This window comes from Salvelinus sp. IW2-2015, linkage group LG11 (genome assembly GCF_002910315.2).
Source record: "Salvelinus sp. IW2-2015 linkage group LG11, ASM291031v2, whole genome shotgun sequence".
Lineage (NCBI taxonomy): Eukaryota > Metazoa > Chordata > Actinopteri > Salmoniformes > Salmonidae > Salvelinus > Salvelinus sp. IW2-2015.
This window is the reverse complement of record NC_036851.1, coordinates 26,281,067-26,305,618: the sequence shown is the minus strand read 5'-3', so window position 1 is coordinate 26,305,618 and position 24,552 is coordinate 26,281,067. Positions and strand designations below refer to the sequence as shown.

Genomic DNA, 24,552 nt, shown 5'->3' with positions numbered 1-24,552 from the left:
ACAGAGATGTTAGATCAGGTTCAAGTCCGGGCTCTGGCTGGGCCACTCAAGGACATTCATTTTGACCCCACAGGGTGAGAACTTGCGTGGAGCCCCAGATCGAGGGAGATTATCAGTGGTCTTGTACGTCTTCCATTTCCTAATAATTGCTCCCACAGTTGATTTCTTCAAACCAAGCTGCTTACCTATTGCAGATTCAGTCTTCCCAGCCTGGTGCAGGTCTACAATTTTGTTCCTGGTGTCCTTTGACAGCTCTTTGGTCTTGGCCATAGTGGAGTTTGGAGTGTGACTGTTTGAGGTTGTGGACAGGTGTCTTTTATACTGATAACAAGTTCAAACAGGTGCCATTAATACAGGTAACGAGTGGAGGACAGAGGAGCCTCTTAAAGAAGAAGCTACAGGTCTGTGAGAGCCAGAAATCTTGCTTGTTTGTAGGTGACCAAATACTTATTTTCCACCATAATTTGCAAATAAATTCATTAAAAATCCTATGATGAAAATTACAGGCCTCTCTCATCTTTTTAAGTGGGAGAACTTGCACAATTGGTGGCTGACTAAATACTTTTTTGCCCCACTGTATGTGTATCTGACCTGCAGTCTGTGCATTCTGACAGACAGGCATTCTGTCCCTTCTTCATGTCAGAGAAAGAGAGGTACTAGTGACACCTTTAGCTGGATGTTAGACATGTTTTTTCTCTTTCATTAGACCGTGGCACTCTACACACAGATGCAAAACACCCCACTCACTCAGACAGGCAACGTCTATCAATAATTAATGTCAAATCAAGCAGCAGTGCTAGGCCTGTCATTGACTAGAGCGAGACAGACAGACGGACAGAGAGAGACAGAGAGAGACAGCCAGCGACAGAGAGAGACAGACAGAGACAGAGAGAGACCGCGACAGAGAGAGACAGACAGAGAGAAAAAGAGAGCGAGAAAAAGAGAGAGCGACAGAAAGTGACAGAGAGAGGGAGAGAGAGAGAGGGAGAGACAGAGACAGAGAGCGACAGAGAGAGAGAGAGAGAGTGACAGAGCGAGAGAGAGCGACAGAGAGAGCGAGAGCGACAGAGAGAGCGAGGGAGAGTGAGAGATAGACAGAAAGAGCGACAGAGAGACAGAGAGAGCGAAAGACAGCGACAAAGACAGACAGTGACAGAGAGAGAGAGACAGACAGATAGACAGCGAAAGAGCAAGAGAGAGACAGACAGCGACAGAGAGAGAGAGACAGACAGCGAGAGAGAGAGAGAGAGAGAGAGAGAGACAGACAGACAGCGAGAGAGAGAAACATTGAGAGAGAGACAGACAGACAGAGACCAAGGGACAGTGGTTGTGGTGCAGTCTGGCTCTGGCCTAAAACCACAAAAGAAATGTAAAAATGTGTTCGGTCTGAATAGGATCCAGATGAAAGGGTAAGTATATCAAATCAAAGTTTATTAGTCACATGCGCCGAATACAACAGGTGTAGACCTTACAGTGAAATGCTTACTTACGAGCCCCTAACCAACAATGCAGTTAAAAAAAATACAGATGAGAATAAGAAATAAAAGTAACAAGTATTAAAGAGCAGCAGTAAAATAACAATAGCGAGACTATATACACGGGGTACCGGTACAGAGTCAATGTGCGGGGGAACCGGTTAGTTGAGGTAATATGTACATGTGGGTAGAGTTATTAAAGTGATAACAACAGAGAGTTGCAGCGGTGTAAAAGAGGGGGGGGGGGGGGGGGGGCAATGCAAATAGTCTGGGTAGCCATTTGATTGGATGTTCAGGAGTCTTATGGCTTGTGGGTAGAAGCTGTTTTGAACCCTCTTCTACGCTGAGCTGCAGTCAATTAATAGCATTCTCACATTGGTGTTCCTTTTGTCCAGGTGGGAAAGGGGCAGTGGTGGAGTGCAATAGAGATTCCATCATCTGTGGATCTGTTTGGGGCGGTATGCAAATTGGAGTGGGTCTAGGGTTTCTGGATAATGGTGTAGATGTGAGCCATGACCAGCCTTTCAAAGCACTTCATGGCTACAACAGACGTGGAGTGCTACGGGTGGTAGTCATTTAGGCAGGTTACTTAAGTGTTCTTGGGCACAGGCACTATGGTGGTCTGCTTAAAACATGTTTGGTATTACAGACTCGGACAGGGAGAGGTTGAAAATGTCGTGAAGACACTGCACTTGCCAGTTGGTCAGCGCATGCTCGCAGCAACACGCCTGGTAATCTGTCTGGCCTGCGAGATTGTGAATGTTGACCCTGTTTAAAGGTCTTACTCACATCGGCTGCGGAGAGCGTGATCACACAGTCTTCCGGAACACGCTGGTGCTCTCATGCATATTTCAGTGTTATTTGCCTCGAAGCAAGCATAGAAGTAGTTTAGCTCGTTTGGTAGACCCGTGTCACTGGGAAGCTCTCGGCTGTGCTTCCTTTGTAGTCTGTAATGTTTTGCAAGCCCTGCACATCCGACGAGTGTCGGTGTAGTACGATTCGATCTTAGTCCTGTATTGACACTTGTGTGTTTGATGGTTCGCAGAGGGCATAGTGGGATTTCTTATAAGCTTCCGGGTTAAGCGGCAGCTTCTAGCCTTTAGCTCAGTGCGGATGTTGCCTGTGAATCCATGGCTTCTGGTTGGGGTATGTACGTACAGTCACTGTGGGGACGACTCATGGGATTAACATATGAAAGTCTTCCCCCCCCCCCCACACCCTTGTCCATCCAGAGTCAGTGATTGGTCAGAAAGGAAGTGAGATGCTGGGGATTTGCTCCATGGTTATTAGCTGTTATGCCCTCTCTAACCCTGATGGCTGATCCTATGAGATACTGGAAGTTTAACAGTTCTATTTTGAGAGTGATCTTTCTAATGACGTTGAATATTTAACTTCTTAAGGGCTGAAATCCCGTTAACGCAGTGCTTTTCAATTATTTTTGTTACGCCCCGCCTAGGAAGAAGTAAACATTACGCGCCCCCAACTCTCCGCCGCGACTGTAAATAGTATCATTTGTCTATAAAATTGTTATAAGTAAAGCACCTCTGCATAACATTGTATCCTTATTAACATTAAAGAAAAAACAAAGAAGAAAGATATAGATCATCTTACAACAAGAATACTTTTATTTAACATTGTTTTTTTAGTCTGTAACAGAAAAGACTTAAAGTGCATCAATTGCCTGAGAAAATTCAAGCCTTATTTAAACTGTAATTTTTTTTGACCATGTGATACTGAAAAATTAAATATAATCAATAAATAATAATACATTAAAATTGATCAGCAACATTAACTCAGGAGCACAATTATAGAAACACTGACCTATAAAACAAAAATGAATAAAACAAATGTGCTGATTTTTCTTTAAATCAAAATGAGGAAGTCAATCGTTTTTTTTTTTGCAGCACTTGCGTCATCCAGCATGACAGAGACCATGTCTAAATGCTGCAGGCAGTATCAGCTCCTCTGCTATGGAGTGTTTTTTTTTTGGAGTGGTTTTATTTCGAATCGTCCATATTTTTGTCCAACATACCTCTTTTTTTGTTTGCACGTTTAGTTCACAAATCCAAATTCACGAGGCGCAGGCCAGACGAAAAGTCAAAAAGTTCCATTACAGTTCGTAGAAACATGTCAAACGATGTATAGAATTTAATCTTTAGGATGTTTTTAACATAAATCTTCAATAATGTTTCAACTGGAGAATTCCTTTGTCTTTAGAAATGAAACAGAACGCAGCTACCTCTCACGGGCGTGCGCCTGACTGAGCTCATGGCCTTCTGCCAGACAACTTAGTCAAACAGCTCTATTTCTCTTCCCCTTCACAGAAGAAGCCTGAAACAAGGTTCTAAAGACTGTTGACATCTAGTGGAAGCCTTAGGAAGTGCAATATGACCCCATAGACACTGTATATTGGATAGGCAAAGACTTGAAAACCTACAAACCTCAGATTTCCCACTTCCTGGTTGGATTTTTTTCTCAGGTTTTTGCCTGCCATATGAGTTCTGTAATACTCAAAGACATCTTTCAAAGAGTTTTAAAAACTTGAGTGTTTTCTATCCAAATCTACTAATAATATGCATATCTTAGCTTCTGGGCCTGAGTAGCAGGAAGTTTACTCTGGGCACCTTATTCATCCAAGCTACTCAATACTGCCCCCAGCCATAAGAAGTTAATGGCCTTGGTTGAACATGTACATTCATGCTATTGACACCCACTATGTAAAACAGAGCAGTGGCATGGTACTGCAGGACATTATGCAGTCCTCTTCTCTTTCCTCTCTTCTTCAGATGTTCTTCAGCCTCTGCTCTTCCCTCCACCTCTTACCCTTTCCTCATCTCCCTTTCATCATCCAGCCTCTCCGTCTCCCTAACTGTGAGAAAGAAGTGGTCCTTTATCACTGGATTTCACTCTAAACTGAAACAGGGATGCTTTTGGGTAATTTACTATTTCTTTAGTAGTTTCCCTGTTGTCTTCTCTCTCGCCCTCTCATGGGGCCTCCCTCCCTCCCTCCCTTCTCTTCAAACTGTCCCAGCTTGTAAATCAGCAAGTCAACCAGCTGCAGAGCACAGAGGAGCTGAGAAGAGAAATGGACACTAGTAATGCTGTTACAGACACATGCCTCTCTAAAACTGAAAAACGGAATACTTCACCTTAAACATGTCCGAGGTGTTATGTTAGAGTAACTGTTTAAACGTATAGCTGTAAAATGTAATATGCTCCCTCTCATGACAGAGTCATAAAAGCTTACGGCATATCACATCGCAGCTGTCATACACACATATGGGACCCTCATAAACCCTTGTGAAATGGCTGGCATAAAACAGTAACACTCAGTGTGAACATCAGGCTTACGAAACCATCATGTCAGCAAAATGAAATACGACTGGCTTTATCTGTGCCAGGAAAGCGCCAACGCTAAAAGGATGAAGAGATTACTTCAGTTACTTAGAGCTCTGCCAATTCCCTCTAAGCATCATCCTCATATCTCTTGCGCAATCTCCTGTGCATGGTGTCTATGCAAATGTTTCTGCACTACATCTACACTAGTTCACTCAAAAAAGCATGTTTGAAAATGATAAGAAAATACAATATAGCAGGTGCTCTTAACATCACAGCACTAAGAAGCAAATGAAATGGTCAGTGTCACTGTAACCACCTGGTTGTGGAGTTATGGTACAGTCCATCAACTACAAAGACCCTAGTTAAGTCTAGGTCAGGAGAGCTAGGGGATGTTGTCTGTCTGATGGGTCACTTAGTCCTAATGCACACCTGTAAAGTCCCTCTTGACTAAAAGGGTCTATAATGGTAGTAGGTCACGGGGCCAACAAAACTTGGTTAGCTTTGATCAAAGGTTTTAACCATATGAGGAAGCTTTCCACCCTTCTGCAATGCTGTTACTTCCCTGAACCTCTTACCCTTCTCACAGTTCCGGCCTCCGAATCCTAGGGTGCAGTCACAGCTGAAGGAGCCCCACAGGTTGACACAGGTCCCTCCATTCATACACGGGTTGTTGTTGCAGAAGTGCCTTTTAGCAGAGCATCCTGGGAAGGTATTGGGGATGTGAGGAACAGTTCAAACCAACCACATTATGACAAGAGGTAATCAACGATTCATAAACTTCAGTTACAACGTAAGGTGCATCCGCATGCCCAACACAACTCATACTGTGCTCAACTAAAACAGTAGCCTTGGGTGGATGGCAACAAAACGGTCTCAAAATGGTTCAGTCTAATGGTAATGTGCAAGGTTACTGACCCGGTAGGGTGCCGTTGTTAGCGATGAAGCTAGCCATGTCGATGTGGCGGTTGTCGATCCTCAGGTCCTTCATGCAGCCCACAAACTGGCGGTTCTGGATGGGGAAGTCCTCAGGCAGTTTGGGCACGCCCCCCAGGAGGAGAGGACCAGTCAGGTCTAAAGACCTCCAGCAGACAGACAGGACACAGAAACATTTAGAAGCTGACACCACTCGGCTTCTATACTACAACACATCATAAACACCGGAACAGTGTTCATAAAGTATTTATCACACACATTTTGCAGCTAGATTTTTTTTCCATGGAGGAAAACAGATCAACACCCCACAGAACCAAAATATGTTTACGATGCTTTACATTCTGGAGGTGAAGACTTCAGTTGAAAACCATTTCTGTAGATAACCCATAATGAGGGCCATGTTTAGCTCAGGAAAGCCAATTGGGATCTTTTTTTTCTTCTCTTGGGGTCATGACAATAGTACACTAAATCAAGTGGTTAAGTTCAGCTTGTGGCAAAATGTAAAAGCAGAATTCATGGCTTCAAATGGCTAATATTGCTTTTACTCAGCTCTACTATAATCTGTTGGCAGATAACACTGCACTATTAAATACCAGTAAGCCCCTCCCATTTCCTTACTTTTTGGATCCTGATTGGCTGCCCTGGGCAGAGCAGGTGTAGTTCCCGATCACATTACCAAATCGCAGCGCCACTGAGGTGTCACAGTTGTCCACGGTTACTACGACAACCTTCTGGTCAGAAGGACCCTGGGGCATGCCGGCCTGGTTTATGATTGGCTGTGAGGAGAGAAGAGGAGTTGTTGAGTTTGGCTCCAGTGTTATGGACAGAACACCTACAGCAGGTCGTGAGAAATTCACCTGACAAACTACTGTAAATAGCAGCACATGGGTGCTAGGAGTTTCTAAACAGGGCAGCATTTATAAGTGCCACTATTCCAAATCAAATCAAAATTTCCTTCCTAAAAGGGAAATACTGGGTAAGTAGTGCTTGGTTATCGATAGCGAGATAGACAGGAAATGCACACATTAAGCTATAATCAGCCTTCTGGGAGTGTCCAGAAGAGCATTCTGTCACAGGTGCATATCAATGACTGCTTGATGCTAAACATGTGCTAATAGTTAAGGTTTCTTCTTCCTCTAGTTACAGAAGAGAACATTCAAGGATAGAAAAGGCAAGTAAATATGAATAAGTTTATTTTTGTCTCAGAATATCCATCTCATTGTTTCTTGTGTGTGTCACTAAAGTATTTTTGGTTGATCAGCACAGACTGCTTGTCTGCCTGAGGTTTGCTAATTACACATGAAGGTGTGCTACATATCTCAGCATTGTGCGATCTTAACAAAATCTGTCTTATAAGGTGTCAAAAACGCACTAATCACATTTCTATTTCAATCAAATGCAAAATATCAAGATAAAAAAACCTCTCTCTCATTGAAACATTCACCCTAGAGATAAGGATTTTCTCAAGTCAAGTGCTTCAATTAACAACGAAAAGACTTGAAACAATTTCACACATTTAAAGAAATTAAGAAGCTTTAACAATCCTAATGAAAAGTTTGAATAAATTCTGAAGTAAAAAGCTAGTGGCGGGAATTTATGTTCAGACCTACAGTATTCTTAAATATCACCCCAATTTACCTAATCATAATTGTTTTCAGTGCTTTAATAATTTAAAGTCAAAACAGCCAGAGTTCAAGTCAGAGGCTGGGACAAGGGGCACAGACACGGTGGAAAAGCCTGGCTCAGCAGGACAGTAGCGGTCTTCTTCTCCACAAAGGATCTCTTTCATTGTGTGAGGAATCAATGGAGGGAGAAACAGGAGGAGGGGTGTGGGGGTAACGATCCTGTCAATAAAGTTCACACAGAGCTCATATTGACCGCCAGCCCAGTTAGAGCTTGTGTCAGTAACGGCTATGCTAACAGCACTGTGATGAGAAGGTCAACCCCCACGACCACCCTGGGGCTGGACACTGAGCTGTGGACATACCAGATAGGATTATTATCTGTGCAGTGTGGAGTACAAGAAGGATATGATGCCCTGGGTAGCCTGATTGTTGAGAGATGAGGAATGCACGTGATAGGGAGGCTTGCAATTATTTTAGAAAATTGTCTTGTAAACTAAAAACACAAATACCTCAATTTATTCATAGCATAACCTCATGATACCATAAGCCATCTTTGCTACATATTCCTGCAGTTTCCATAATAACTGTCTGAGCCCTTTAAATCAGGTGGGTCTTACACACACAGACACTGCTGACATAACGTATCTAACCAGCTGTAATATTGTAGGTCATGACAGTAGAGTCCCATCCCTCTCCCTGGAGCACGGCAGACAGAAACCCTGCCACAGAACATCTCCCTGGAGCACCGCAGACAGAGACCCTGCCACAGAACATAAGCCTGGAGCAGGGCAGTCAGAGACCCTGCCACAGAACATCTCCCTGGGACACCGCAGACAGAGACCCTGCCACAGAACATCTCACTGGAGCCCCGCGACAGACACTGCCACAGAACATCTCCATGGAGCACCGTAGACAGAGACCCTGCCACAGAACATCTCCCAGGAGCACCACAGACAGAGACCCTGCCACAGAACATCTCCCTGGAGCACCGTAGACAGAGACCCTGCCACAGAACATCTCCCTGGAGCACCGTAGTCAGAGACCCTGCTACAGAACATCTCCCTGGAGATCGTAGACAGAGACCTGCCACAGAACATCTCCCTGGAGCACCGCAGACAGAGACCCTGCCACAGAACATCTCCCTGGAGCACCGTAAGTCAGAGACCCTGCTACAGAACATCTCCCAGGAGCAGGCAGCAGAGAGACACTGCCACAAACATCACCCCTGGAGCACTGCAGACAGAGACCCTGCCAAAGAAACATCTCCCAGGAGCACCACAGACAGAGACCTGCCACAGAACATCTCCCTGGAGCACCGTAGACAGAGACCCTGCCACAGAACATCTCCTGGAGCACCGTAGTCAGAGACCCTGCTACAGAACATCTCCCTGGAGCACCGTAGACAGAGACCCTGCCACAGAACATCTCCCTGGAGCACCGCAGACAGAAGACCCTGCTACAGAACATCTCCCAGGAGCAGGGCAGAGAGAGACACTGCCACAGAACATCACCTTGGAGCACTGCAGACAGAGACCCTGCCACAGAACATCACCCTGGAGCAGGGCAGTCAGAGACCCTGCCACAGAACATCTCCCTGGAGCACTGCAGACAGAGACCCTGCCACAGAACATCTCCCTGGAGCACCGCAGACAGAGACCCTGCCACAGAACATCTCCCTGGAGCAGGGCAGTCAGAGACCCTGCCACAGAACATCTCCCAGGAGCAGGGCGGAGAGAGACACTGCCACAGAACATCACCCTGGGGCACCGCAGACACATAGTTCTCATTTCAACCCTGTATCCCCCTATCCAGTAAGTAGATTAGATTATATCTGTGCGTTCAGCGTGCTATTAATACAGCTGTCCCATTGAGGGGTTGTCTGTGAGAAGCTGAATTCTGGTGGAGTTCATTGTGGGTTTTGTGATCACTGACGGCTGCCTGGGTGTCAGAGACGATTGAGACTTAATTACATTGTCCCACTGCACTGCTCAAACATGAGCCCTCGTTTTTAAACACCTCTTCTGTCTCCCATTAGGCCTTATTATCATATCTAATAACTGGCCAACAGGATTATTTGCTTTGCTGATTTGAGTCTGAAATACTTGCAAATGGATTTCATTATTCACAACACATCGGGCTACTAGAAAGATAGAATGAACCTATAAACCTCAAAACCTTCCATACACTAATTGTTGAACAAAATGTCTTCATCCTTTAGCTGACCCCTGGTGAGGCAGTGGGAAACTCATTTGTTGGGACTCTGAAACAAACACACAAACCGGCAGTGTGAGATGGTCTGTTAGAATGGTCACACACCAAATCACTCGACACGCTCTTTTCCACAGTTCCCCTCAGTTGAGAAAGGTCTGGAACAGACTGTGGTCCAGATTCGCTGGTTCTTTCACTGAACTAAACATTGGGCCTTCGCTCCCAGCAGCCCCTGGCTTGCTGAACTACACGGTTGTTGACTCTCCTGTAATGCCTCTCTGCTAATGTCTGTCAGCCGCTCTGTCTGCTACACAAAGCCTCTGCCTGTCAGAGATGATTGGAGAGCACATATTTACTCAGGAATACATTAAATACTGTTCCCCTCACAACAGGGTGACAGGGAATCCTGGGAATATGAGTTCACTATCACCCATGATGACAGGGTTAGACAAGAGGGGCATTGGAGCAAACAGTAATATGAGATCTGAGATTGATTGGAAACACCATAGCAACCAGAGAGGTGAGCCCTGAAGCGCAGTGTCCCGCTCAAAGCCCAAGTCAATACTTCTCTCTTGCCTTTCTTTTTGCTCCTCTCCTGCCCTGTTTCTTCGCTCCTCTCCCGGGGAAGATGGGACCACTAACCATGGTCCCATTGGAGGCCGAGTGAAGCACAAAGGCAGTGGTCATTGCCATTCTCCACACTCCCCCTTTCCCCTGAAAGGCACATTTCAATCTAAAATGCCCCCCACCTCATTCCTCCCACCCCCCGTGGACAGAGACAAGCCGGGGAGGGCCTGCCGGCGTGGGATACCTCAGAGGGGAGGAGCCATTATTCTACCTCCAAGAATCGTTGGATTTTGGGGGATTAGTTCAACTAGGCCCCTGAATGATCTCTGGAACGTTTTCTAGGAATATGTCCCTTCCATTGGTCTGGGCCTGTGCCTAAAACTATGGTTGTTACATGTTATTGACTTCATGCTTTGTATTGCGCAAATGATGAGTAGGAAAGTAGCTGGTAAAATGTGATAGTAAACAAAACAGTTGGGCATGGTGGGCACTCAACAGGAAACACTTTGTAGGTCACTGGAGATTGTCATTGTCTGTTTAAACAAACGTTGACTTGTTGGTTTGTAAAAAAGTGATTAATGAGAGAATAATGGCCCCACTGAGGGGAACCAAAACTTTTCCTCCAATGGCCCACGAGATGTTGTGTTCCCTCATATTCTGCTGGCTGGAATCTGACAGGGCCATGTTATCATAGACCATGAATAGAATATCCACACTTGGGAGGTTGCCTAGCAACAGCTTTATGATGCAAAGTGACTTCCTGAATAGATTAAAATGTAACATCCTGTGTGTTGGTCTGGGGGGGTTTGGGGGACATCTGAAAAGGATGGGGATAACAGAGGAAGGGTAGTGGGGTGAGGGGTTATAGTTCCATGGGGGACATCTGAAAAGGATGGGGATAACAGAGGAAGGGTAGTGGGGTGAGGGGTTATAGTTCCATGCATTCTTCACTGATTGATATGGAAATAAAACAGTTGTGAAGCTTATATCTCGTTTGTATGGAGAGTTATTTTATTTTGTATTATTCCTCCCACACTTTTTTACTGTCTCTCTCACTTTCTCTGTCTGGCTGTCTCATCCCTCCCTTTCCCTTTCTTTCCAGCTCTCATTCCTTGTATGTCTGTCTGGCAAGCTTCCTATTCCACTGTCCCATCAACAGTAGTTCTCTGGAATGACACAGCAGCAGTTCTAACAGGAAGCAGCAAAGTAAACCTCCACAGAGGACTCAGGGTATTCTACTCCCAGTGTGGTCCAATTAGAATCACTACCCTCATCACTCTATAGACAGTCACTGTCAGATACTTGATGAAGTACTGCTGGTCTAGTATAAATAGATATGTAATTATCAGGACACTAAGTACAGTATACATGTATATCCAGTTCTACCAGAACGTACAGGTCTTTCTACTCACAATACAACATCCATAAATCAATTACCGGTATGCAAGTCAATTGCAGGGCCAAACATGTTAAGAAAATATGTCTGGTATTTTGATGTCTCCCATTTCAAGTCTGTGGTAAGAGACAAACATAATTCAGTTTGGGCATGTACTGATGTTGGAAATGAACTGCTCTTAGTCCTGCTCAGTGTTTCACAGTGGGGTCTGATAAAGCCAAGTCTATAGTGGGACTCAGTAGCCTAGTCTGACCTTTGCACCCAAAAGAGCTCAAGTTAGTCTAGACTTAACCTAAAGTAGCAGGAGTAAAAGAAACACCTGAAACTAGATTCCCTACATACTGGTCTTGTAGGGAATTCAGCCAATCCAGTAAATGTGAAGGAGGAGTTAAGATGGAGTGTTGCCTTGTTAATCACATCCAAAAGCAGAAGTTGCATCAGAGGCTCTCTTTCCATTTCCCCTGAAAACAGGAACATCCAGTTGTTGGGGACTCAGCAGACGCTAGTCTAGACCCAAGTTATATCTCAGCCCAGACCCAGCAAATCTGTGTTTGTCTAGTGTTGAACTAGTCTACATCTTGTAGGATCACAAGGACCAGCCCATCGCAGGTTTATCTCTGACATACCTTGTTGTAGTAGTAAACTTGGACCACATGCCACTGGCCATCACTGACACCTCCAAGGATGTGGGGTGACACAGTCGTCTTGGTCTCACCTACACAAATTAAACAGTCAGCAAAAGTTACTCACACATCATTGAATCAGGGCTTCAGTGGGTCAACACCTGTCACAATAATCACATGTTGATATTTCAATAACAACCAAATGTAGATGTGGGGTAAATTGGCTGACGTGCACTAACAGATCCCTTTATACCTGCAGAGAAGGTGAGCTGTATCTGCTCGTTGACGATTTCCACACCGATGAAGTCATGCTTCTCGTTGAAGCGGCCATTGTAGAGTAACAAACCGTTTGGCTCCTTCGTGGCAAACCTGGAAGACAGAAAGAAACTGGGCTCACAAAGTGTCCATTCACAGCCAAAGACACCAAGACAGAGTAAACAATCTTTTCAGTGAAGAGAGGTCTTTGTGAGGGGAAAAATACCCCAAGATGCATTCAAGGCAGTATATTTCTACACACAGGATTTTGCCATTCTTGTTGTACTGTGGGCATAAGGGCATAATTCTGTAAATATAACAAATAATTTCTGCAATAAATGCATTTTCCACATCCACATTGAACAGTGAAGATCTCAGCAACATGTGTAAATGGTTCTGTATCAATATGAGGTGGAGCCTTTCATACCCATATAGAAGCTCGGCCAGTACCCTCGACACGAGGAAGACAGTGTACTGACTGACATGCCCTACTATAGCAGAGGATACAGATTTTGAACGCACCAGAAAACAACTGTTTTCCTTTCCTATTAGATTACTAGGAGGGCTTATTGATGCACTGTGCCTCGTGATTCCACTTTGAGGAGCAGAGATGGCTAGATTTAACACCGTAGCAGTTCTCCATAGATCACTGAGCACCCAACAGGGTTAACTACCCCAAACTCGTGCTTTGTCTGAGAATATCTGCAGGTAGGCATGGCGCATATACCCCATAAACTCAGAGACAGCATGTCGTGGATAGTGACTACACACAGAGTGAGATGAAAAGATGTTCTGATATGAAGTAACAAACAAATACAATGTCAATGCTACAGCATAATAAACACTACACTAAACTGATGCAGGAAGCATAATGCAGGTGCAGGCTTTACTGTATAATATGGAAATAATAGACTGACTCAGAATGATATTGATGGTTTGCAGCAATGAGGAGATTATTTTAAACAGAGGAGGAACTAGGCAGAAATGAGGTAGCTACTGTATAACCACAGAAAAAAAACATTTGATGATGTTTTCTCAAAGAGGAGAATATAAAAACAGGCTGCAACTAAACAACCACAATTGGGTTAAATGTGGAAGACACATTTCAGTTGAATGCATTCAGTTGTAAAATTGAATAGGTATCCCAATCTGCATTTACACTTTTATTTCTGAAGAGACAATGACAAGAAACCTAGTTTATAGTGCCGGAGGTCGTTGTGGTGTTGTCAGTTACTGTCATGTTAACACACAGTTAGAAACATTTGAACACGCCAGTGCACCCCTGCCCTCTGGCTTCCTTCCAGAGCCTACACCACTGACGCTCCCGTTCGCATTGGTTTCAAGGAATGACAGACACGGTCCAACTGCAGAGACCACAGGGCATAAAATAAAACCACACTGGTTTTACAAAGGCATCAAATCATTGGGTCACATTGAGTTCTAAAGGGTCTTCATTTGATTCACCACAAAAGGTAAAAAGATCTCAGTGGAGCTCATTAAAATCAATGTAAATGTATGACAGGGTGTTAAACGACATGACCAAAAGTATGTGGACACCTGCTCAAATAACAGCTCAATAATCATGGCCGTTAATATGGAGTTGGTCCCGCCTTTGCTGCTATAACAGCCTCCACTCTTCTGGGAAGGCTTTGAACTAGATGTTGGAACATTGCTGCAGGGACTTGCTTCCATTCAGCCACAAGAGCATTACTGAGGTCGGGCACTGATGTTGGGCAATTAGGTGCAGTCGGCGTTCCAATTCATCCCAAAGGTGTTCGATGGGGTTGAGGTCAGGGTTCTGTGCAGGCCAGTCAAGTTCTTCCACATCGATCTCGACAAACCATTTCTGTATGGACCTTGCTTTGGGCATGGGGGCATTGTCATGCTGAAACAGGAAAGGGCGTTCCCCAAACTGTTGCCACAAAGTTAGAAGAATAGAATGTCATTGTATGCTGTAGCGTTAAGATTTCCCTTCACTGAAACTAAGGGGCGCGTTTCCCCTGCTCCAGAGTCCAATGGTGGTGGGCTTTATACCACTTCAGCCAACGCTTGGCATTGCGCATGGTGATCATGCTCGGGCATGGAAACCCATTTCATGAAGCTCCCGGCGAACAGTTTTTGTGCTGAAATTGCTTCCAGAGGCAGTTTGGTACTCGGTAGTGAGTGTTGCAACTGAAGACACTCGGCGGTCCCATTCTGTGAGCTTTTGTGGCCTACCACTTTGCGGCTGTGCCGTTGTTGCTCCGAGACGTTACCACTTCACAACATTTTACGAACTGACTTGTTGGACAGGTGGCATCCTATGACGGTGCCACGTGGCTCTTCAGTAAGGCCATTCTACTGCCAATGTTTGTCTATGGAGATTGCATGGCGGTGTGTTCAATTTTATACATGTCAAATCCACTATTTTGAAGTGGTGTCCACGTACTTTTGTATATACAGTTTATATTATATAATCATATTGCAGCCCAGGCAAACTACAAAGGTTATAAATTATGAAGCCAGAAAATAATTTCCCCTCATTCCTGTCCTAGGGGACCACACAGTGAACCTGTTCTGCTTGACACTTGGAACATTCTGAACATCTGTGGGAGAACTGAGAGCCCTGTCGTCTGTGTGACTGGTGTGACTCGTTAGCGCTTGTAGGCAGCATCTGCCGGTTCAGATGGAGACCATGTCAGACAGATGGAAGCCTACTGACTTCTTTGTTAAATGAGGGTGAGATTCCAGAGATCTGATATCCAGTGTCTCAGGATGCTCTCAGAACATGTAGGGAGATATTTTGGTTGAATGTTGGGAGGATGTGTGCGTGTGTCTGTGCGCATGTATGCGTTGTGTGTGTGTGTGTGTGTGTGTGTGTGAGTATGCAAGTGTGTGTGTGTGTGTGTGTGTGTCATTGTGGAAACGTGCACACATTAATCCAGAGCTGGAGTGTAATCATGGGGCACAGCACTGCTGACCTGCTTACTGAGGAGAATGATCATCATGACCTCAGAGAGGGAAGAGGAGAGAAACACACCAGCTCCATCTGAATAACACTGTGAATATCTCAAACAGAATATCTCCTGTGTTAGATCTTATGCTAATAGTCAGAGAAAAAATGGTTATCATCAAGAAATTGTAGTAGTCATCAATGAATAGGTTTTTAAAGGCTTGTGAACACTGCTTCAAGATCCCCCCCCCCCGGACGGAGTGCAATGAACCACAACATAACGGACTCCACTGGCAACATTATACTGTATGTCACATTAGGCAGCCATTTACAAAGATAACAACCAGTCTACCCATATTAATGTATAGATGGGCCAACGCCCACAGTGTAATAGCAACTTGATGTAACTGTATCAGACATGTGCATTGAGGAAGTTTCCAGAAGGGGATGGTGTTTACATGTCAATGTGAGGTATTATTAAAATATGTGATACAAATGTTGCTGCTAAGGCAGTTTCTGGTAACATAAAAAGGCTGGATGGAAACCTGGTCTACGCGATTAAAGTACATGTCGGGTAAAAAATGTCACGACAGGTCTGATGGAAACTTTGTCAGTAAACATTCCAAATGTTGCCAAAACAAAATACAAGGTGGGATATTCTTGTGTCGGTAAAATGTATGATGCGAGAAATGCCGGTGGAAACACCTTTACGGGAAAACATTCATATCAAAGTAAACTTGGAGTCACACGATGATATTATGTGGTCCTCCCACTACGACTCTGGAACGCATGCAGTTTATTAGGCTACAGATGAAATAAGTTATGAGGAACTTCACAGGGTGGTGTAAGTGCAATGTGATGAGCTTGATGCTCCTTTCAGAAAATATCGAGGGTCTTATTCTGGTGACATGATGATCGATGCTTGGCTGCCGTTTGAGAAATGAAAATAATGTTGCTCTTTTTGTCCATAATTATCTCATCATATAGTAGGCTAAACCCACACTATCTGTGAGCTGTTAGCTAGAGCGCGCGTACCAAGACCAGAGTGGACACATTCTCTATACAACACAACATGTTTAGTGAAATAAACATCAGTAGAGTTGAAAATGTGATGGAAACACCATTTAACTTGCATTTTTTATTCGGTACATGGGAATTTAACCGCAAAAGTTATTTTATGTGCACTACATCATCACACAGTATTTTATCCACAAGACAATTTGATGGAAACACTTCTCTGGTGGGCAAATGCACAATTGTTTGCAGATTTTAAAATATTCACATGAAAATCTGACGCCAATTGGATGTAAACCTTGCTATAGAAACACTTTCAACACACTTCCTGCTAACTATCTCTACTGCAGTCCCGTCTACAGGCTCCAACTCACTGGGAGGTTTCCCCATGAGAACAGCTCTTTACAACAGTAACCTGATCAAGCTAGGTTCAGGTAACAGAGATGCCTGACAGACAGCCTGCTGGGTCTTAGCTGTTATATCCCCACCTTCTTCACAGCTCTGGGAGCAGTCTGGGAACTACGAGACAATGCTTTTAAGAAACAGGTCAGAGCAGTTCTCAATCCAAAAACACTGCCATCCGAGCCACTCTCAAAGCAAGGCCACCACTTCAATTAAACTCAAAGGCGTATCAATATCACCACTAGCCATTAACTGCTAGTTTTCAAGCCCTGCCAAGCACTTCTAGAGTGACAACACATTACAAAAGTAGATACAAATGCCAATTTTGACAGTGATATCAACTGGGGGTATTGTCTTTGCTCTGATGAATATTACACCCATTGTGCTGCTTTTATTGTCACTTGGGATGAAGAATATCATTCATATCAATGTAGCCTCGTCTCATTCACATGAATGTACTTCAGTGTGATTGACTGTTCAGTGTTTAGTCCTCATCGGTTTAATTTCAAAGCACCACCCTCCCCTGGCACCTTCCAACAAGATACTAGGTTGTGATAATGGTCTTGAAATACAACTTGCTCTACCTGTATCAGACAAATGACACCCATTATAAACTAGTGCTGATGTAAAACTGGATGGCTGTCAATTGAGAGCGAATACATGTTTCCAAAATATTTAGGCATCCCAGGATGAGGGTACCCTAGGTGTAGGATTTAATAGCAAGACACACATGCAACAGCACATGCACGAACCCTAGGAGCAGACGGTACATATCTCCAGATTCACCTCGATGAGAGCAACTGAGGAGGAGAAATAGGCCACGCGCTGACTCACAGCTCAAAGTCACCACTGAGTGTAATAAGATGGGACTCCTGGGTCTCAGATTAATGCCCTCAGTTAGGCAAGGAGCCAGTACAGAAACAGTTCAGGCAGCTGGGCTTCTTCTCATTCACCCACATTAGAAACCTCTCCATCCATCCATCCATCCATCCATCCATCCATCCATCCATCCATCCATCCATCCATCCATCCATCCATCCATCCATTCATCTATCCATCCATCCATCCATCCATCCATTCATACATACTCACCATGCTCAGGGAACCCAATCCCAGCTAGAAGAGATTAGACTTTTAAAGACCACAGCTATTAAATTATTCAATAATTGTTATGAAACACCAGGACACTTAGCCAATGAGAGGAGCGGAGGAATCATCATGCATCACAGGCTATAAGAGGTGTGAGTGTGAGAGTATAAGAGCAGTTGTGGGATACTTGTGAGAGAGAAAGAGAGCAAGAGAGAGAGTATGTGTAGTGTAAGAGAGGAGGCATAAAAAAAGAGAAAGAGGGAGAAGTAGTGGGAGAAAGAATGAGAGAGGTGGAGTGAATCACAGTACTATATTTAGGGATATACTTTGTGCTGTGAAAGGGAATGACTGAGATGGCCATGTGCCACTGGGTGGGGTGGTTGTTGTACTTACGAGAGGGAGAGGGTGAAGTGGAAGCGCTGGCGGAGGCCCTTGAAGGTGAGGAAGGACTGCAGGGGGAAGTTCCTGGTGGTCATCTCACAGTAGGGCTTTTCATAACTCCCAGACGGACACTCGCACTTGAATCCTCCCACCAGCAGGTTCACACAGGTGCCCCCGTTCTTACACACACCTGGGGCACAACGCCCGGAGCGGCACGACAGCTCACACCACTTGCCTGGAGGAAGAGAGAGATGGACAGAGATGGGAGGGAGGAATAGAGAGGTGAAGAGAAAGTGAGACGAGTCAGAATTAACCAGTATCAAGGTGACAAATCAGTGCCAGCCCTGGACAGTGTGTGGGTTAAAACCATTGGTCCTCCTTTCCAGTTCAACTTTACTAGTGTCAATTCTCACCACACCACCGCAGCAGTTCAATATGGGGCATGGCAAGATGCCTCCAAAACGTAGCACGAGCCGTGAGGGACAGAGGGTAAGGGAATGTGAGAGAGCGAGGGAGTCACAGAGTGCTATGGCAGGGGGAAACTGTCACTGTTATTAAGCCTCCATGCTTTGTGTAGCCCTGCGCTCACAACTTCTATTTGTCTCCAGTCTCTGGATGAGAGGCTGCAGTTGCTATGACGAGACTACACGCCTCTTTGCACGAGCTGGAATTTGTGTCAGAGCCACTCAGCAGTGTGGAACACTTCCGCTGTGTGTCGTGTTACTGTACGGTCCTGTACACACCACAAAGACAACATCTCTATAGACTATAGATACACATGATTTGTGTTGTACATCCTCGCTAATCACAGGATTCTCAGTCTAAGACAATTAAGGACACCCTTTGTTTCACTACTGTTGTAGGGTGCATTCATTCCTTCATTCATGTATTTATTCATTCAACTCCAAGGCTGTTGTGGTTATTATGGATTACACTTTGACAAGATGTGAATTAAAACATGTTATCCTATGCTGACTGTACTGTTACAGTACAATCAGCAATATACCATGGTGGGCTACACTGGCAGAAGAACAGTCACTTTGCCCTGGTGAACCATGACAATGTGTTGCCGTTTTCTTGTTGATGGCGCTTGGGGACAATTGGCTACTGCTAGTCACCCAGAAACAGAAAAAAACTATAGCTGCATGAGTCGTGTGGAATTTAATCAGCGACTCGCCTCGGGCAACACGTTACTTCTGTCTCTTTAAACAAATGAGGGGAAGATGGGACATTTAGTCATGGCTTGATGTGGTCAAACATTGCTGCAGCCAACACTGGGCTATTGTAGGAAAGTGGCACACTGGGATAGTAGTGTACTTCTTCTAAAGTCACCTTGGGCACTACAGTGGCCTCATTACAGCACTACAGCGGCCTCATTCTCTGTGAGGAGGTTTCAACGTTAATGTTCTGTATTCTACTCTTCAGAGTTATAATTGCACGCCACATCAAAAGAGAATAATATTTTTATAGTATTTATAATATTTTTAGAGCATTATTGATTCATTTACTAAGAAAACTATATGCAATCATCTTACACTCAAACCGGAAAAATTGTAGTATTCTGTTTACCCCAAAATACCTACCAGCAAAGCTAAAATTCTACTCTAGTGGATATATCCCACCGTGGTGTCTATAAAACATACAGAAGCCAGTAAGAGTCAATAGTGAGCATCCGGTCTCCGTCCTGCAGACACCTGAGCCTGTTCTGTTGTTTGTTCTGTTGTCTATATGGTAACCTGAGAATAAACAGAGCCTGTGTTTTTTTGTCAAGCATCCCTCTGGGACACCCACCCGCCACAGGTGCAGGGTCTTGGAACAACAGCTCTGGGTTGCTAGGTGAACTGGGCCGCGTAAAGATGGGAGGAGCTTGCCAGAGAGTCACTATTTCAGAGAGTCCACCTCAATCAATTATTTAGACAGCATTTCCTCTGCTCTAGTTGCACACCTTCAGATCCCCTCCCTCCCTAACTTTCTGTTTACTGCCAGCATGAATCATTAAGGCTGTCAAAATGTGCAGGGATCCTGGAGATGGTGCCGCTCGGTTTTAGGGAGGAGGAGATGCTCTGCTGTTGTGAGTCCACACACAATTGGCCAGCCAAATGACCAGTCTCCGTAATAACCGTTTGAATAGCAAGGAAAATCTAAAACATCTCCTTTCCTCCACTCCTGACTGCATCTGATGCCATAGAAATATAATGAATAGAACGGGAGACCCCATTCAAGTCAATGATGGCATAATGAGTGGACTGGTGGCCCTATAAATTCCGCAATGCGGAGAACAAACAGAATCACGGAATCCAGACATTAAACAGAATTCAACAATACCGGCATAAAAAATGTACTGAACTTAGTAGGAAATCAAATAAATGTATTGAACTTATTAGAAAATACAGTGCCTTCAGAAAGTATTCACACCCCTTGACTTTTTCCACATTTTGTTGTGTTACAACCTGAACTGTTGGAATTTTCTCTTGAGAAATACTGCACCAGACACCTTTGTCAGGGGTAAAATACTGTGACTAAGATATCTTCGACAAAACATTTAAATTAATGAAACATTTCTTGAGTTAACTTAGATTCATTTAAGAGAAAGAGTATACTGGCTACGGCGTCTCAGATGGACAAACAGAACTATTGCAGCTTTTTTAAGGGAGTATGCGAGCTCACCCATTCGGTTCGCCGAAGCATTTGCAAGGTGTAACACTCACACAGATGGGTCTCCAGATGCCTCGTCTCCAACCACCACATATCAAAACTGAGTTGACAAGGCATTCAGATTTAAAAAAAAATTGGGTTCTGTCCAAACATCCAAAACATAATTTTCTATGCAACAAAGAACAAAAAACACATCTCTTCCATAATTAATCTTCAGCTCTAACAGACTGAGGAGAGAGAGCTGCTTATCAAACAATAGCCAATTATCACAGGAGATGAGAATCACCAGTAGAATAGGCTAGTACACAGACACCATTCACAGCCCTCAGCTGGCACTGTACACCTCTACTGATCTTTATATAATCTAGATGTTGTGACAACAGAGTCTATGATCACTATGACTGGTTCATAGTATCGTAAAGATTTGTGTAATTGTTAAGCTGCTGCTTTTAAAACAATGTCTGTGAATGCGCAGGGGGATTAAACCCCGTGCTGTAAGTAACTCCTCGTGCTGAGACTCCTCTACAGACCTGGATAGGGTGTTTCTGTAACTTCAGGTAACTGAAACGTATGGTCTCCTCTCCTAAATGAAACAGAATGGTAGGATCCTCATATTGGCACAGTCTCTGCTGAAGGCATAGAGGAAGGGTGTTAAGAGAACTCAACACTGGGTCGACACACTCAACAGTGCTTATTTAACAGCAAACATACTGTGAGTCTGCTGTGAGGATACACTTGACATGTACACTGAGTGTACAAAACATTAAAGACACCTTCCTAATACTGAGTTGGATTTAAAAAGGTGAAATCAATAAGGGATCAGCTTTCACCTGGATTCACCTGGTCAGTCTGTCATGGAAAGAGCAGGTGTCCTTAATGTGTTGTACACTCAGTATAAATCAGATCCATGTAGAAAACTATTCTATATCTCATCCACTGATTCCACTCACTCCACTAGTAGTGAAGGTGACAGAGTGGCATCATTTTGATCCTACTGGTGAAACCCATCATATTATAGCCCAGGTGATGCACCTGGACCAGACAACAGGCTAACAGGAGGCAACAATGATGGGGCTGCTTTTAAAAACTACCTAGATCAGAGGTGAGGGACTAAAACAGAGACATTCTGTGGGATGCATTGAATAAAGCACAAAACACAATCTTTGATCACAATCCGATTGCTGCCCATTCAGAGCCTGCAGCAGCCGTCGGGGTAATTTTGAAAAGTGTCCATGAGGCATTCCTACATGGTTTGATCTTTGAGTTGATTAATACGACATCAAACACTGAATTATAAAGCTCTCAGCATGTTTGTACTGTTGGCTACTGAGTAAGTACACAACATACAAAATTGCTTGATCAAAGAAAAACAGTATGCCACAATAGCTTTGTTCTGTGGAGCCTCTTTTCATGTGGGGCAGAGTGTTTCATATGGGGCAGAGTGTGTTTAGCAATACACTATATATACAAAAGTATGTGGACACCCCTTCAAATGAGTGGATTCAGCTATTTCAGCCACACCCGTTGCTGACAGGTGTGTAAAATCGAGCACACAGCCATGCAAACTACATAGACAAACGTTGGTAGTAGAATGTCCATACTGAAGAGCTCTGTGACTTTCAACGTGGCACCATCATAGGATGCCACCTTTCCAAAAAGATAGTTTGTCAAATTTCTACCCTGCTAGAGCTGCCCTGGTCAACTGTAAGTGCTGTTATTGTGAAGTGGAAATGTCTAGAAGTTTCATCAAATGGGTTTCCATGGCCAAGCAGCAGAACAAAAGCCTAAGATCAACATGCGCAATGCCAAGCGACGGCTGGAGTGGTGTAAAGCTCGCCGCCATTGGACTCTGGAGCTGTGGAAAGGCGTTCTCTGGAGTGATGAATCACATTTCACTACCTGGCAGTCTGACGGAAAAATCTGGGTTTGGTGGATGCCAGGAGAACGCTACCTGCCCCAATGCATAGTGCCAACTGTAAAGTTTGGTGGAGGAGGAATAATGGTCTGGGGCTGTTTTTCATGGTTCGGACCCCTTACTTCCAGTGATGGGAAATCTTAGAGCTACAGCATACAATGACATTGTAGACAATTCTGTTCTTCCAACTTTGTGGCAACAGTTTGGGGAAGGCCCTTTCCTGTTTCAGCATGACAATGCCCCCATGCACAAAGTGAGGTCCATACAGAAATGGTTTGTAGAAATCGGTGTGGAAAAACTTTATTGGCCTGCAAAAAGCCCTGACCTCAACTCCATCGAACACCTTTGGGATTAATTGGAACACTGACTGCGAGCCAGGCTTAATCGCCCAACATCAGTGCCCAACCTTACTAATGCTCGTGGCTGAATGGAAGCACGTCCTGCAACAATGTTCCAACATCTATGGAAAGCATTCCTAGAAGAGTGGAGGCTGTTATAGCAGAAAAGAGGGGGACCAACTCCATATTATTGCCCATGATTTTGGAATGAGATGTTCGATGAGCAGGTGTTCACATACATTTGGCCATGTAGTGTAGTTTACAGTGCAGTATGAAACACTGTAAACGTAGAGGCTAAAAGTAGTTTTTTTATTTTACTAGGCAAGTCAGTTAAAAACAAATTCTTATTTACAATGACGGCTTACCAAAAGGCAAAAGGTCTCTTGCGGGGATGGGGGCTGGGATAAAAAAAATAATTATAGGACAAAACACACATCCCGACAAGAGAGACAACACTACATAAAGAGACACACATTGGTGCGGCTGGCTTTCGGGTTGGAGGCGCGCTGTGTTAAGAAGCAGTGCGGCTTGGTTGGGTTGTGCTTCGGAGGACGCATGGCTTTCGACCTTCGTCTCTCCCGAGCCCGTATGGGAGTTGTAGCGATGAGATAGTAATTACTAGCGATTGGATACCACGAAAATTGGGGAGAAAAGGGGGTAATTTTTTTTTTTTAAGTGTCCAGTTTGAGTGTTTTTTGCAGCTCGTTCCAGTCGCTAGCTGCAGCGAACTGAAAAAAGGAGCGACGCAGGGATGTGTGTGCTTTGGGGACCTTTAACAGAATGTGTTTGGCAGAACGGGTGTTGTATGTGGAGGATGAGGGCTGCAGTAGGTATCTCAGATAGGTGGGAGTGAGGCCTAAGAGGGTATTATAAATAAGCATCAACCAGTGGGTCTTGCGACTGGATGACCAGTTTACAGCGGAGTATAGAGTGCAGTGACGTGTCCTATAAGGAGCATTGGTGGCAAATCTGATGGCCAAATAGTAAAGAACATCTAGCCACTCGAGAGTACCCTTACCTGCCGATCTATAAATTACATATCCGTAATCTAGCATGGGTAGGATGGTCATCTGAATCACGGTTAGTTTGGCAGCTGGGGTCAAAGAGGAGCGATTACGATAGAGGAAACCAAATCTAGATTTAACCTTAGCCTGTATATTTGATATGTGCTGAGAGAATGACAGTGTACAGTCGAGCCATGCTTCCAAGTACAATGTATGAGGTGATTACCTCAAGCTCTAAACTCTCAGAAGTAGTAACCACATGACCTTTGTTTTGGAGGTGTTCAGAACAAGGTTAAGGCCAGAGAAAGCTTGTTGGACACTAAAAAAAAGCTTTGTTCTAGAGCGTTTAACACAAAATCCGGGGAGGGGCCAGTTTAGTATAAGACCATAATCTGCATATA

The 24,552-nt window shown here is 44.3% G+C and overlaps 1 protein-coding gene across 1 annotated transcript in view; it reads right to left on the bottom strand.

Annotated features, from left to right (window-relative positions):
• Positions 1-24,552, bottom strand: part of LOC111970591 (cadherin EGF LAG seven-pass G-type receptor 2-like) — a 109,089-nt gene that overhangs the window by 39,940 nt on the left and 44,597 nt on the right. Inside the window, exons 3-8 of the mRNA XM_023997405.2 lie at positions 18,252-18,474; positions 12,420-12,535; positions 12,170-12,258; positions 6,366-6,523; positions 5,730-5,893; positions 5,313-5,515 (exon numbers count right to left, since the gene is read on the bottom strand). Of these exons, the coding sequence (XP_023853173.1) occupies positions 5,313-5,515; positions 5,730-5,893; positions 6,366-6,523; positions 12,170-12,258; positions 12,420-12,535; positions 18,252-18,474 (953 nt within the window). The remainder of the gene's footprint in view (positions 1-5,312; positions 5,516-5,729; positions 5,894-6,365; positions 6,524-12,169; positions 12,259-12,419; positions 12,536-18,251; positions 18,475-24,552) is intronic.